Genomic DNA, 16,118 nt, shown 5'->3' with positions numbered 1-16,118 from the left:
CTCCTGTGCAAGCTCCTGCAAATGACAGGGAACCCAGCAAGGAACAGCTGAGCTATCCCAAAAGGCAAGGCACAGCATGGCCTGCTACAAAACATGAGGCTACTGAGCCCTTGGCCAAGGAGCTCTGTGTTTCACACACAACAAAAGCAAATTGTGAAATTAAAAATGCACATGAGCAGTAACTTGGGCTCTAAGCCTCCAACTTGATCCCTCCTATTCATGCACACCACAGGCAACAGGAAGGGATTTTAAATTTAAGTCAGCTATAGTGAGTACCCACTGCTATTCTACACAATCTCTCAGAACCTGAAGCTCCCAGTAAGGTTCTGCAACTACAGCAAGTTTAAAATTTGGTGCCACCACTAGACACCACCTCACACTTTCTGAAGGACCTTACCTTATATACACAAGCAGCTTGTTGCCCATCACCACCTGCTCATCTACAACAGAAAAATTATTCATCACCCTCTCTTCAGCAAGACAAGAGACAGAGATTAAGTTCTTCTCCCACAAAAACAGAGTTTATCATACAAAGTAGAGCAGCTTTACAAACAGTACTAGAACACTCCTCTGTTCTCCAAGACCCTTATATTGGGTATGTATTCCCTTTTTGCATCTCTTCATTGAAGTGACTGGGGATATTCAAAATACCAAGTATCAAAAGTAGAAACCTTAAAAGGGAAAGCATTCTGTACCTGTGAGAGACTTTCCAGCATTCAGTGGAGGAGAAATGACTTTGAACAGCTTCTGTAACAAGAAAAAAGGCAGCTCTCAAGCAGCTGGAAAATCTCAAAACAAAGAACTTGTGTGGTTTCAAAGCAGAGATCAGTGGGGTGTCCTCCCACAGAAACTCTTTATCACCATGTCTTCTAATTAACAGGCACAGAGGACTCCAAGACATAGCAAAAGATGTTTACAGCTGATTTTATGAAAAAACAGCTTTCATTCCATCAACTCTAACCCTAAGCACAGGCCACACTAAAGCAAAGCAATGTTCAGGAGTCCCAGAGGTCAGTCAGAGCATAACCCACCAGCCCCACATCCTGTTCCTGTGTATCCTGGAGCAAACACTTCCACCACTCAGCAGGGTCACCAGAGCCTAGTTTGGGAATGTAGAATGAGGATTTGTCTAAACACTTGCCTCTAGAAAGCAAAGTTATTTGCACTCCTGCAGCTACTGCTCAGTTTTCAGAAGTCCTTTTTAAAATTATGACCACCTAAAGAGCCTCCTTCCTTAGAAAAATCAAATAGATTACAGCTGCTAAAACTTAGGCAGGTGAAGATTTTCCCATTCTAATGGTCCCAGTTCTCTATTTCAGCACTACTGAAAAAACACCAGCAGGGCTTCCATGGGGAAACACACTGGGGTTCTAGAGCCATTGGCACATCTCCAGAATAACCAGCATAATCAGTGGGGCTTTCAGAGAGCCTTCCAGTGAGTCCTGTGCTTCCTGCTGAGAGATCTCTTCCAAGGGCTCAGAACAAGGCCTGCCTCAAGCAAGGGCTGCTTCTGGCCTTTTGTATGAATTGTGTACGTGCAGTCTCCTTAAATAATCATGTTATTATCTTCTGGTGCTTTCCATTTTATTTTAACATGACTATATTTCCTGCCCTAACTGCAAAGGATTTCTGCCTCAGCAAGGAATTTGGTGTTCTAAAGCACAGTAGTTACAAATTACCTCTCTCCTCTACTGCATCCAGTGAAATAAACTGCACATATCACACACGATTTCCCCCTTGAAATGGAAATGAGCAAGAAGGCAGAATACAGAGAATAAAATAAGGCTTTGGGTTTGAAATGCTGTTTCTCAGGAAGAATGTGTGCAGAACACCCCAGCACCCCTCCTGCAGGAGCAGCTCTCCTACCTCCATGGGGCTGATGAAGTCGTTCATCCCGCTGTTGTAGACGTAGATCATGGCATCGTACAGCCGGTTTTCCCAGCACAGCAGAACCACCTGCAAGGCAGCAAAGCACAGGCAGCTACACAGCTGCTCCCAGCTCACAGTTTTCTCACTCCCCAGGCCCTGTCCTGGCACTTTCATCATCCAAGAGTACAACTTAAAGCAGAATGAGAATTTCTACTTTCAGAACCAGGCTCTCTGAAAATCCCAAACCTCCCAAAGGAGTCTTCAACTTATTGCTCACACAGCAAGCATGGAATCTAACTGTCTAGAGTCTAACATCCATATGATGTTAAAGAATACATTTTAAAAATCCAGCTCTTCAAAAACCTTGCTTGCAGTAGTTTGGTTGGGTTAGTGAAGCATAACATCAGGTTTCCAAGCAGCTTCACCCTTGAAATGGAAAGCCATGCCATCAGAAGAGAGGATTGCTGAGCAGAAACACCTCCCTGCTCCACTAATTGTTGTGCAAAAGCAAGTACCCAAGCTGACAAACACAACTCCAGCTTTCTGTGCTCCTGCAGCCTTTGATGTCAGGTAAGGTACTCCGAATGGGAAAGAGTGACTGGGGATAATCTTGAGGGATTTTCCAACATGTTCAGCTGCTGATGCATTAACCTATGCCAGGACAAAAAGTGGGGGAACAAAACACAGCCACACTGTACAATTCCCAACTCCCCGAATTTGAGTTTGTTCCCAGGGACACAGGGAAACCCACATGCCATGCTACACTTAGAAACACAAGATCTTGTAACTGCTGATTTATTCAGAGGAGCTCAACACAGTATGCAACACAACCACTCACCTGCTGGATGTCTAAACTGGTGATATCCATATGCACAATGCAGGCTTCCAAGTTTTCCAACCTGTTCTTGTCTTGGAAGTGAAGCAGCAAGTCTTTCATCACTTGAGCTGTGATTCCCATCAGCTTATCACTCAAGATATATGGCTCCAAGCACTCCAGAAAGATGCCTTTGGCTACAGAGTTCTCACTCATCTTGTCATATATCTGGTTAAATAACAGATCCCTAGGAGAATGGAGAAGTTTAGTTATCAAATAATTTTATGAAAATCTCCTTGCTTATCTACTTTCCAAGGGCTCCAAATTAAACTCAATTTTCTCTGTATTTCCCAGGCTCAGGAACTGAATGCCCTGTTCAGCTCCTGCACTGGGGCAAGTTACACAGCATAAACCAGCTAGGGGTGTTGCAGCAAAAAAAGTGCTATTGGAAGGGAAGTGATGAGAATGACAAAAATCTATGAAGGCAGGTTCTTGGTTCAAAGCAACTTTTCTTCCTGAACACATCAATGCAAATTTAAGAGATGGTTTTGTGTGAGCAGTAAGTTGCTGACTTCAGTACTGGTTTTTAGGCACTCCTCTGAACTGTGATGTGACATGTGCTATAGAATGATGTGATGCAATTCCTCTTCACAACGTGGTATCACAGGAAGCAGCACTGGGGGCTACCTGGGGAGCTGGGGTCTGCCCTGGGGACAGGCCTGCAAGGCCAGACTTACATACGCTGCAGCAGGAGACAGTAATCCACGATGACAGGCACCACATCCTGGGGAACAAACACAACAAAGCTGTAGGGGAAAATCCTGCCAAGCAGCACATCCTGCAAAGCACGAAATGCAGCCTGGCCAACACAGAGCAGAAACAATGAGGTATCTGACTCAGCTAGTAGCTGGCACAGTTACAGGTTTTCCATATGCTGATGCATATGGACAAAAGCTCTGCTGACACTCCTGCAGAGCACAGAGAGCACACGGGTTCTGCTCTGCCACCCACTATACCCAAGTCCTGACTTTGGGAGTGCAAACAAAAGGTGAGAGTTGAACTGAATCACAGCAAATTTTTTTTCAAAAACAGACAGTAATGTTTGCAGCAAAACAAAGTTAATTTAAAAAGCCAAAGGATTTCTACAGTCCTCTGGAGCACCATACCTGGAAGTGCTGTTCCATAACCTGGATTTTTCCTTGGTCAGGACATTTCTTCAGAGCCCGATCGGTGTAATGGAGAAGGATTTCAACCATCTGAATTACAACAAATAAGAAAACTCACTCAAATCTTATACTGAGGCCTTGCTTAGTAGCACATTTCAGATTGGCTTGGGGCGTTGCAGCACTGTAAACCCTGCTGTCCCATTTTGGGTATGAAGTGCTGTGGGCAGGAAGGAGAAGAGGGAAGAGGCTGCCAAGAGACAGTGGTGTGACAATGGCACAGAAGTGCCCAGGTGGATACTGAAGGCCCACACTAACTTTGACCACAGAGCTGAGCAGCCAGCCCAACAGCCAGTTTTCAGGCTGGCGAACACATCCTCAAGCACTAGGCTCATCTGAGCCATGATTTTACCCAAAGTTTAAGTTAAAGTATATTACACAGCAAAGCATAGCTACCTGCAAACAAGAACAGAGCATGGCTAAATAATTATTGCAATACGTATGTACCCCTCCCAGAAGCAAGTTTCTGTAAAAACTGAACTGGATCAGCTGAAGAGTCTATTCCATGTTCACATAAACACAGAACACAGTTTCCATCCTTGTAGTCAGCAAGTCACATACTGATGGACATGTGCCAAACAAAGGTCAGGGAAATCCAGAGTTACCTACACAAAAGGTTTCTCATCACTGTGAGGGGACCAGAGATCTCCAGGCCTGGATGGAAATGTCTCCTTTTGAATTGCTAATGCTACAGATTTTATCCCCACCTCTATCCAAAAGGTATTTCCAAGTTTTTTTCTAAAATTCTGCTCCCAATTTTAGCAAGAGAGGAATATGTACATGTTCTAGAGTTAGTTGGATTAACTCATGGAGGGCAGAAACTGTTCCTTTCAGGAACACAGTATCACCCCAGCACACATGAAAATCCAGTTGGGAAGAGCTCAAGGACTCACTCTGTCAGCAATGACTGCTTTCCTCTTGCTCGTGTCCCCAGTCAAGCCTAGAAAGAATGAGGAAATGAGGTGAAAACCAAAGCTTTTCTCATCTAAGCTACCAGCAGAAATAAAAAAACTGCACAGTTCAGATGCCAACATAACTACCCTTGAGATGTAGAGGTCAGGATATGTAAATACAGTTTTATGCTCTACTTTTAGCCCTCTCTTCTTCCAAAAGGTTTGTTCTCCTCACTTAAAGACTGTTCCAGCATAGGATGGCAAGAACAGTTCTGAGTGCTGTTTAATACTGAGAGAACAATTAATGGGGAGCTGTCAAAGACTGTACATGAGGGTAATTGCTGGAAGAGGTCTTGATGCAAATAAGCTGAATAAAGTGCACTAAAAGGGGAAAATATAAATGCCAACTCAAAAAGACATTTTTTCATTATTCAAAGCATTACAATCTGCTTTATTGTGCCATATCCATGCACTAAAACAAAACATATCTTCATATATCAGCAACTTCACAGCAGGATCCTGTCCTGGGAACTTGCATCCCACTGTCAAAGCCATCAGAAGTTATTTGGCTGTAAAATCAAAGTTTCCAGTACAAATCTGACCACACAAGTGGCAGTTTCTGGCATGATTAACACACTTCTCAAGCAATCTCCTTTGTAGGAAATGTGGTGCCAAAAGCCAGCATGATTCTTTCAGCTCCTTGTACAGTCAGGGGAGAAACCTGGATGAAAGCACCTGCTTGGCAGAGCTGACAGAGAATCACACTGAAACATACCTACAAGTCATGCATGGCCTTTAAGAATATTTTAGCAGGTTGGATATTCAACATCTGGGTCTACCTCTTTCATGGCAAAGTGACAACAACATGGAGTCACACACAGATCAAACCTGACTTTCATTTGAGTTGCTAAACGGACTATAGTTTAAAAAATTAAGAAAATCAAACTACTCTATATAAAGATTGCTTCTGCCAAACTCAAAGCAACACATCCTATTTTCTCTTCTTCAATTCAATTCTGTTTTCTTTCCCTTAAAAAGTGATTCCTGTATGTTCAGATATTTAAAACCATCCCCAGAGGTTTCAGTTAGAAGCAAACAGGTCCAAACTTACCTACAACAGCCTTTGCTTTACCTTCATAAAAGGACCAAGCAAGAGCCAGAGCATCTGTGAGACGTTCTTGTTTCAGAAGGTGGTCAACTCTCTAAAATAACAAGGAATACTGGACCTCAGAGCTACAGCAAAGATTATTCCCTCCCCTTTAGGACCAGCATTTCCCAGTAGTGGGTCATGGTTCCTGACAGCAAGGCAACAAGACACCTCAGAAGTTCTCACCACACTGCAGTAAAGGACAGGATCTCAAAGAGATTCTCTCAAATGGATATTTTTTGCTGGACTAAAATGTCAGGCCCCAGTACATCAAGTCCCTATGGGGGGGACATTTTAAGTCAGATGCTTGATGGATGAAGACCCCCAGCATTACTGACTGTCTGATAAACAAAGGATAAAAATTTTCCATTCCATCCTTGCCTCATCACTTGGAGCACAACAGCTTGGAGTGAACAACTCTGCCATGCTTCCCGCAAAGTGTGTACTTATCCTACCCCTACTTTCTTCTGAGCTCAGAGTCAGCAAGGACTGAAGCAGATCACAAATATTTTCTGCTTAAAGGAACTATTAACACCCAAGGTCAAGCACCACTGGCCTTAGTATGATAGGTCAGTGTCAAAGAACTGTTTGAGAGAAGGGAGATTTCAGGTCTCAGCCCAGCATCCTGTCCTGCAGCAAGAACTAACTCTCAGCTTCACCCTAATCACCACACCCTCAAATCAAACTCTCAGTTAAGTCCCCTATGATAGAGGCACAACTGCAACACAGCAGAAACCATACAGCAATTTACAAAGGGGCTGTCTCAGAGAACAAACTGTGTTTGACTTTGGAATTCCAGGAAAATCTGCACCTGAAATCATGGATCAGAACAAGACTCTTCATTACAGCTTACTAAACCAAATTCAGTGGTGAATGGCAGGAGACAAAACCAGCAGAGAGAAGCCCTCTTGGTAACTAAAATCTCAACAGAGCTCAATTGTTCATATCCTATAAAAGGTCCTGATAGAATGCCTTGTGGAGGAGTTTCTAACCATAGATGAGGACAACAGCCCTAAAGCAACCTAAGCAAGAGGAAAAATGGTGAAGGTCACTGCTTAAAGGAGAAATATGAGATTGCAAAAAAATGGCTACCAGATCTCCTTGGGAATCAGTCTAGAAGCTGATTCTTGAGTCACTGGAGCCTTCTACATACAGGCATAAGCTGAATTTACTACTAAAGTTTGCTGATGACCAATTGGGAGCACGTGAGGTGAGACAGAAGAAAAAGACAAGAGATATGCCCCTGAAGCTGGAAACAGAGGAATGATGCTACCCAACAGTACAAGCAACTTCCAGCAGAAATCAGTTTGGCTGTGAGGCACTAGTCAATCTCCAGAGTGCCCCAGTCACTGACAACACATACCCAAAGGAACAGAAAAATGAGATCCAAGGATGCATGAGAAATGACACGTCTAGCAGAGGCTGTGAAGAAGGGGTGACACTGTACATTGCACTTGTAAGACCTTACCCAGAGCCATATGTTTGCCCATGCCCAAGAAGCTGACTACACAGGACACACAGAGAACAGAGACTACAAATAAAGAAAGGAATGGGTAAGTAATCTCAAGAGAGGGCTGAAAGAGCTCTGCTTAGCCTTGCAAAACAAAGCCTGAGAGAAAACATGCACACACTGAATAAACATACTGCAAAGTGGTGATGCTGAAAGGAAAACAGCTGTTGGAGTCAAGTGAAAGCTACAACACAGGAACAGACCAAAATTGATCACTAAGAACTCTAGTGTGGGATTGATGGGGTTTCAGCTGTCAGAGAAATGATGTTCCAAAAAAAATCTTCAACCAACAAGGACCTAAAATCCTCTGGACTTTCTAGGTAGTCTTTTATGGATTTTATGATGCAGCTCCTGCAGTAGCTGGAGACAAACTTCAGTGAAGCAGGTTCTCTTTCACTCCTGGATGTTTATGTGGCAGACACAAGCTTGCACACAGCTTGTGGAAGACTTCATCACACACTCAGGTAAGTCATGCACTGCACTAACAAAAGCTGACACACAGCAAGGCATGATGCCTTGTTTGGGAGAACAGGGTCTCCATTCAGCCTGGGAATTTAGGCAAGCAAGAGTCCTGGTGCCCCCATGAAAATCAGTGTATCCACAGCACTGGTTCTGTGTAGCAATCAGGAATCCTGAACACAGTGCCTAGAAAATGCTTCACAAATGCTCCCTCCCTCCTTTGAGCTAGATTTAAGCAATTCAAGCCTAAGGTGTACAGTCTCCCTCTCAACATACCTCTCTCCAGCTTCTCAATGTCATGACATGAACAGACTAGGAAAGAAAAAAAAGAAATTGAAAGTTATTTACTGGCAGTTGCTCATGCAGCCCTGTAGTATCCCACAGAGCCACCACAGCACACCAGTACAAATGACTAAAAAAAGCAACTATCAAGCAGTACTAACTGGAGCCCAGTTTTAGCTGCTGTCTTATTTTCTTCTGCTTATTCCCTAGCACATTTATAACAGAGACACAGAAGCTTAGGGCAGAGGACATGTCAGTAAAGTAAGGCTAAGCATACTCCAGAGCAGAATGAATCAGGATGTTGTGAAACTATGACAATGTCTCGCTCAGCCCATGCCCTGGCTAAAACCAAATTACTGCACATTTCTTTCACCCACAACATAAGTGCAAAGAACCTTTTCCCAATACACATGTCCACAGAAGACAAACTGCCCTTTTCTAGAAGAGCTACCATCAACAGTGAATGCCCTGTGTTTTTATTGAAAAATTCCCCCCACTAACCTTAGTTCCAAGGTAGAAGACCTGACCACCACAGCTGCTGATGGACTGGTAACAAGCTTTCTCTCCAACCAGTGCCTACAGGGAGAAAAATCACAGGCAAGTAAAACTCCATTTTTTGGTTTCTTGTTTTTTTTTTTTTTTTTTCATTTCTCAAACAACAAATACATTTCCAAGATCCTTTGTAATACAGAAATCAAAATGAGGCTGGAGAAAGAACACCACACATCACTGGGCAGTAGCAAGTCAAAGAGCTCTGCTGTCACTCCCTCCTGCTTGTGAGCTCAGCTTCAAGTGCTGCTGAGCTCTGGCTACCCAAAGACATGATGAAGTAGGGCTCTGACTCCACCCTCAAGTGCCAAAAAGGTTATGAGGGCCCTTTCCTTGCACCTGCTTCTTCACATATCTTCCTCAAGAGCAAATGTGTAGGGCACAGAGATGGGAAGACAACTGTTGAAGTGAGAGTTGCTACAACAGCAGTTTGACTGCCAGTAACCAGTGCTCCAGTCTGTGGTACACTAAATAAAAAATCCTCTTAAAGAATAAAGCACATCAGCTTTTACCCTAGACAGAATATTCCAAAGCTTGGTAAAGGAGGAGCAGTTCCTACTACCTTCAGTGCACCAAAGGAAACATAAGCTGTCTGTTAGTTGCCCACATCACCACCACATCTGACTTCTGAGATGCTCCCAAAAGGCTTTTCCCCTCCAGGCTTCCACTTAGGGCCTACATCAAACACAGCTGCAAACACAAACAGGCCACCAGTGCCTACCAAGGCCTCGCTGACATTGCCCCCCGTGGCCAGAGACTTGAAGTGGCTGCTGTTGTAGACCAGCTGAACCTCGGAGATCTCGATGGTCTCCAGCTCCTCCTGAGTCTGACGGTCTATGACGTGCAGCTTCTCCACACTGTCCAGCAGCACTGCTGTCCGTGAGTTGATCCACTGCAAAAGCACCAAATTCCACATCTCAGCAATGCATTCTCCATTAGAGCCAAGCAAACAAGTTCTGGCCATATCCCTGAGTACCCCTACTGGGAATTCTGGGACAGCCAGTAGCTTAGTTACTATACGTGGCCACTTCATAACTGCACACATGCATAACCTCAAAGGCAGAGATAATGAGGGTCCTTCTGCAGAGCAATTACATGGAATCTTCACAGAAAACAGCTGTAGACAGATAGCAATCCACCAGAGCTCGTCCTCTTGGCACACAGTTTATGCTCCAGCACACTTTCTATCCAGAGGAGTCAGAGCCAAGACAACTAAATCACTGCTCACAGGTGGTTCCCACACTGTGCTCATTTTCCAGAGTCCCAAGTATAAGGATATTTTCAGTTAGTTACCATCAGATAAACACAGGCAAGTGCACAGAACTAAGGGCTACTGAGATACATTTACAAGAAAACCAGTGGAAAAAAAATTAACCATTCTGCAGTACTGAGACTTACAGTAAAGTTGATGAGATCATAGTGCAGATGAAGCTGCCTCTGCTTTGTGACATGTATTGCACCACTATCATCCCTCTTGACCTAAAAGAGAAATCAAAGAAGGCTGACTCAGACTCCAAGACTTGCTTCAGTTCAGCTTCTCAGTTCCCACAGGGTGCCACAGTGATTGAGCTCACCCCAGACAAGCATCTCAGCAAGAAAAGTTTAAACACACACCCTTTTCTTTCTCCCCAGTTTTACAAGGAGAGATGAGAGAGGCGAAAGAGGACTCAATCCAGACAACATGTCTAGGTGCTTAAACAGAGCTTAAGGTCTAACATGACAGCAGAGTTGGAAAACAAACTTAGCACTCCAAAGCCAAAATGCCAGATTTTCAGAAGCCTAGATATTTGTCTCGTACTGAAAGCAGCAGGAGATTGTCTCCAAACAATCATATCTGCATGTGTAACTGCTGCAGATCTAAACACAATGAGCACCATGCCTTCAAGTTACACACCAACAGGACTGAATGATCTTTTCTTAGCATTTTACACAATTTTTTTCCAGACTCATCTTTTAAAGTAAAAACTACGATGGTGTCTGAAATTCACATGCTCTCCCAGAAAGCAATCCTCAGACATATTTCCAGTAGAAACACACTGCAAATCCATACTTCTGGAACAGGTAAATCTCATGCCTCCAGGCAAAGGCACCACTGCAGCTGAAGAGCAGTGACCATCAGGCCAGTTTTCCCAAGCCAGTGGGAAGCTGCAGCTGTTCCCAGCATGCTCAGCTGTCACACTGTCACTGAGATAGAGGCTCGATCCCTGAATGTGTGGATGAGATGTGACCACCTGAAAGCAGCACAGAACAGCCCAGGCTCACCAGAAGGAAGTACACGACATCTCCTCGACAGAAGGCAAGCATGGGGTTCACCGAGTTCTGCACAGCCACAAAGTGCCACGCCAGCAGAGGGACACTCGAAGGGTCCATCTGTCACACAAAAAGCACAGCCAGAGGTTAAGGCACACCAGGCAGAGCCTCAGCTCCAGGACACGTGGCTCATCAGCTGCTTCTCACTTCTGCCTGTGCCTGGTACACACAGGTGCTGCAAAGCCAACTCCTGGCAGCAGTTTGTGCTCTTTGGTCCAGCCACACATTTGGGAGACCTTGGTAAAATGGACACCAGACAGAACACCACTGGTGTCTGAGCTGCTCAGGGTAGATCCCATCCCACATGGATACACAGACTACAGCAAGCTGCAGCTTGATATCCCCCTTGTCTCCATTCTCCTAACATAACTCATCCCACATCTGCTCCCAGTTGCTTTTACATGAGGAATTAAGCCATTGACCAATGAAAGTGAATAATCAAGAGTTCAGAAGACTGTTTAATGCTCAAATTCTTCTTGGCTCCTGTCCCTGTAATTAAGGGGTCTGTTGTATGGTTCTAATATAAAACAGTGGGCCCAGTCCAAGGTGATTGTAGCCATAATCAGGTTAACATTTCATCTCTGGAGCATACACACTGCAGCAGGAAAGGCAAGAAGCTGAGGGACTCCCTCCTGCTTATTTGAGAAAGCATCTTCACAGAGCTGGAAGCAGCCTTCTCACCTCCTCTCTGCCACAAGCTCCACACATTAGACCTGCAGATTATCACTGCAATTCCACAGTGCTGTGGAAGGCAGTGGTACCAAACACTTGCTCCAGATCTCATCTCCTTCCCACCAAGAAAACATTTGTAGCCATAACCCAAAAAGCACCTGTTTCACTTTATTACTCACACGGCCGTAGGGAAAGGTCATCCACACTTTCAGAGATGGCTTCAGACCAATAACCAGGATCTTCAAGGAAAGCAAGAAGGCATAATAAAATGTCTGAGTATACAGCAGAGAACTTCTCCTTTGTGATCTCTCACATCAAGCCTCCCAAAAGCTGCAAGTTACCTTAGTGAGGGAGGCCATGGCCAGCAGTGAATACTGGGTGATAGGATGGTCTCTCAAATCAACCTTTGCATGTAATGGCTCAATACAGCAAACTTCCCCCTTGGAGCCGCTGAAGAGACACCGAGACTCGCACGTCCTCACTCCCATAACCCTCCTGCAAAGAGCAGAGATCAGCTTGGTGGCAGCCCAACAATCTCAGGAGTGATCCCTCATAAACACTCCTTCTAAAAAGTCCCTTGCACAGTTCCACAGATCACTTCTGACATGAAACTGGAGGCAATCCCATACAGCTGCTCAGATACAGACAAGAATTCCTTAAGATCTTATCTGAGAATAAGGATTGGGAAATTCCTGAACTTTATTGGATTGACTGTCAATCCTTCCTCCTAGTCCTTCCTCCTCTTGAAGAGGCCAAGAATAAAACGAGTAGCTACTGCAGGACAGGTCTCACTAATGAGCCAAGATACAATGAGAGGCAGCACTTTTATGACAGCTACCAAGAGCCCACAACAAGTGTCACATTCTGGACAATACAGTGACACGGTAACAACTAAGGCTGCTCTTTAGCTATTGCACTGCCACACAGCATCTTCCTTCAGCTGAGAAATTACACTGCAGCCCTAAATTACACCCTCAACAGTCAGGCAGTAACTTTATTGGTTTCAAGCGGGTTTTTTTTCTCCCTGGGTTTTAGAAACAATGACCCAGAAATGGTTTCTTGTACTTTCTCTGGGGAGAGTTATTGTCTTACTTAAATGACAGTTCAAACACGGAGCCTCCACTGTCATTGCAGATTGCGAGTGTCGGATCATCTGTAAACTGAGCAGAAAATGAGATTAAAATGGCCCTAAGAAATAAACTACAACAAATGGATACAAAAATACATGCTATGCAGTACTAACAACACACAGTACAAGCAGTGTACCTACAGCACCTCTAACATACCAAGTTCAGACAATTATTGGGTTTTTTATGATGTGCAATAAAAGCAAAGTTTGTGTTCCGCCTTCATTTCCCCAGCAAGCCCTGTTGCCAGATTTTGGCACCAAAGCCCCACTACTTTAAGCTGCAGCTCAGAACTGCAGCACACCAAAACCTGAGCTGTCTCTAGAAGGGCTCTCAGCCTCAAGCCCATGGGTTGGAGCCAGAGCTGGTGGATGGGCTGTAGTTACAGACAGACCCAAATCAGAAACATCTGGAACTTCTAAAGACACCAAGTAATTCAGACAAAGGATCACAGTCTCTGCTGGGACACTTCTGGAGGTGTTTATATACAGAATCTGTAAGCCCACAGACATCTGAGGCTATGAACAACAAAGCCAGGCACAAACTCAGATATGATTTTCTGTGTATGACAATAACACTATGCTGAACAAGAAGCCATAGTTGATTTTTCTTTCAACCCAAAACATTCCCATTTCAAGCTATTTGAAAAACTGCTTACAGAAGCTACTTTCTACAGTTCAGATTCTTTTAAGTTGAAAGTTGGCAAGTCATGTATTCAGGTCAAAACAGTGCAAGTTTTAGAGAAATGTGTTCTAACAACTAATTCTTCATACATTTTGGCACTGGAGAGAGCAGTTACAACAGACAACAACTGTTGTTTGTTACACTACAACTCACAGCCAAAACTATTATGTCAGTATACTCAATCTCATTTTAAAACAGAATTTCTGCTCATTTTTCTCATCTCTGGATACCACTGCCATAGGCAGCTGCTCTCATCTAAAGTCTAAAAGGACTGCACAAGGAAAGTCACCACATCTGACTGAACAAAACTGGGATAAAAGTAGTACATTTAGGGTTCATTACCTTGATGTGCAAAATGGCTGTTCCTGGAGGGTGGGCATCTGTTATTGATCGCAGCAGCTTCCCACTGGCCAGGTCCCACATGGTGATCTGCAAGCAGACTGTGCTCAGTACACGTTCACTGTCAAGGGGTTCTCTCCATCACCTCATGCATTACAGTACAGCAACAAATTCCTATACTGACATTATCACCCTCGGTTAGCAGGGGTTTCACATCAAAGAAAAGTGACCTGAAATCTGTTCCTGCCCTGTCTCTCCAAGTAGTTCACTTGTCTGCTTTAGAGCTGACACCATGTGTTATCTCAACTCTGAATCATGTCCTCCTGGCCAGCTCTTCCCACCTGCCCAATTTCCCTCAGCTCACAGCTGTCTGCCTGATAAGAACATGAAAGAGTGTAAGATAACTTTGTTACCACCCAACAAGTCAAATGAATTTCTCTCTCAGAACCAGTGAACAGGGGAAAAATCCCTGCTAACACCCCTGAGCAAAACTCAAGCATCTCCATGGCTACCATGAACCTTGCTCCTCCTTTCCTCCTGAGCTTGCTCAGCATGACAAGGCAGGTAGGAGAATAACCTTGGCTTGTACTTAATATTAAAGTCAAGCAATTTCTCAGCTAAGCAGGAAGTCCCAAACTACATACTGCATAACTTCCTAGAAGAGCTAAGATTACAATCTGAATAAAACTTTTCTAAGGGAAACAATACTTTATGTGATCCTATAAATCATCTATCAATGCTTCTAGACCGTATGTTTCAGAGCTGTTGTTCCAAAATGTTTTATCTGAGCATCATTTAAAACTGGCTGCTGTCCTGCATGGATTAAGTATTTCCACATGCCCTGCAGCAAGCTGTCATTTAGTCCTACCATAGGCACAAGGGTGTGTTTTATCTACTGTGAAGGAGAAAGCAAAGGGAAATGAATGCAAAAAGAAAAAGTAGCCTTCTTTGTACTCCTCTAAATGTTACCAAGGTAATGACTACCTATTTTGGTTTAGTCTTGTTACTTTCGTTCAGGAATTGCTTTCTCTCCTTTGCTTCTGAGAAGGGCATAAAACTACAACAGACTCAACCCCTTTTCCCTTCAAAAGCTATGCTACTTATGTCATACAAGTACGGTATTAGCAAAAATTCATTTTGGTGTTACATATGAGTTTCAAGAATTTAAAGTCATCACCACAGTAAAAAACTGCTTTAATTACCATGCACAGACCTCAGAGAGTGACCTACAAAGACTAAAGTGCTTGTCCCAGTGAGCCACTGCACATTTCAGTTTAATAGGAATTATGTCACAATTAATTGAACCCTTTGCTATAGCCTGCATTACTCACTTCCTCCAGAGAAACCTGATTCAGCAGGAATTGGCTGCCCCAAAAAGCTGTGGGCACATCACACTGTGCTGCTTCTGAGCACTGAACCAGCCAACACACAGCTACAGACTGAGGGGGCTTGGCTTGGAGCTGTTGGCACCTCCAGGTACCTCTCAGGACAGAGCACTGGAGCAGCTCATCCTTTGGGAATTACCTGTCCTTTTGCAAAGCCACAGAGCAGCCTGGAGCAGTCATTGTTGATGCTGAGAGCAGAGATGGCCCCGTACTGGGCCCCAACCGCGGTGCTGCCCAGACACAGCCGGAGAGCCTGGTTCTGATCTGGAGCACAACAATTGGTAAAAAAGAAAGGAAGAGCAATGATTAAAATTAACATAATGGAATTATTTACATATACAATTCACCTGGGGTACATTAACAATTCACAGACTTACAGTTAAGTTCTTTTAATAAGGGGTTTACAAGATAAGAGCTCATGTTAGAAAAAAAAAAAGAGTGGGACACTGTCTTGCAGGGAAATACAAAAATTATTTTTAGAAGTACAAACCAGGGACAGGAAATACAAAAATGAAGAGGTATTACATACTGAAAAAGAAACTAGAAAAATAAAATCAGTATCTAGCTTTCCTTTTACTATTCTGCAAGAGTGCTTAAGTTATAGCAACCAAGATGACAAAATTAATTCTACCTTCTGAGCCTTCTATTTCTGCCTTTGAAGATCAACTACAAAACCCAACAGAGGCTTTTGGTGAGTGCAATTTTATGTCATAATTTTATTCCTATTATGTAATTTTCCTCCTTGGTTTTGTTGCTAAAGGCCAAAGGCTGGAAAGAAAAGGCACTTTTGTCTCCAAGCTGCACAGTTAAAACATCCAATGAGTTCTGCTGCACACAGCTCTTACTCAATAAAGG

At 43.8% G+C, this 16,118-nt stretch overlaps 1 protein-coding gene across 2 annotated transcripts in view; it reads right to left on the bottom strand.

Moving 5' to 3' along the window:
- The window catches only part of VPS8 (VPS8 subunit of CORVET complex), a 65,692-nt gene that overhangs the window by 39,877 nt on the left and 9,697 nt on the right, over positions 1-16,118 (bottom strand). For both annotated transcript variants that reach the window (XM_064435578.1, XM_064435579.1), the window contains 18 exons: positions 15,403-15,527; positions 13,882-13,968; positions 12,821-12,888; positions 12,070-12,223; positions 11,908-11,967; positions 11,009-11,116; positions 10,145-10,225; positions 9,468-9,638; positions 8,699-8,773; positions 8,192-8,227; positions 5,911-6,001; positions 4,800-4,846; positions 3,850-3,939; positions 3,421-3,467; positions 2,708-2,930; positions 1,867-1,956; positions 696-747; positions 398-440 (listed from right to left, as the gene is read on the bottom strand). In XM_064435578.1, the coding sequence (XP_064291648.1) occupies positions 398-440; positions 696-747; positions 1,867-1,956; positions 2,708-2,930; positions 3,421-3,467; positions 3,850-3,939; positions 4,800-4,846; positions 5,911-6,001; positions 8,192-8,227; positions 8,699-8,773; positions 9,468-9,638; positions 10,145-10,225; positions 11,009-11,116; positions 11,908-11,967; positions 12,070-12,223; positions 12,821-12,888; positions 13,882-13,968; positions 15,403-15,527 (1,648 nt within the window). The remainder of the gene's footprint in view (positions 1-397; positions 441-695; positions 748-1,866; positions 1,957-2,707; positions 2,931-3,420; positions 3,468-3,849; positions 3,940-4,799; positions 4,847-5,910; positions 6,002-8,191; positions 8,228-8,698; positions 8,774-9,467; positions 9,639-10,144; positions 10,226-11,008; positions 11,117-11,907; positions 11,968-12,069; positions 12,224-12,820; positions 12,889-13,881; positions 13,969-15,402; positions 15,528-16,118) is intronic.

Source organism: Passer domesticus, chromosome 11, assembly GCF_036417665.1.
Source record: "Passer domesticus isolate bPasDom1 chromosome 11, bPasDom1.hap1, whole genome shotgun sequence".
In the NCBI taxonomy this organism is placed as follows: Eukaryota; Metazoa; Chordata; class Aves; order Passeriformes; family Passeridae; genus Passer; species Passer domesticus.
Note: the sequence above shows the minus strand (reverse complement) of the source record. Positions and strands in the feature narration are given on the sequence as shown.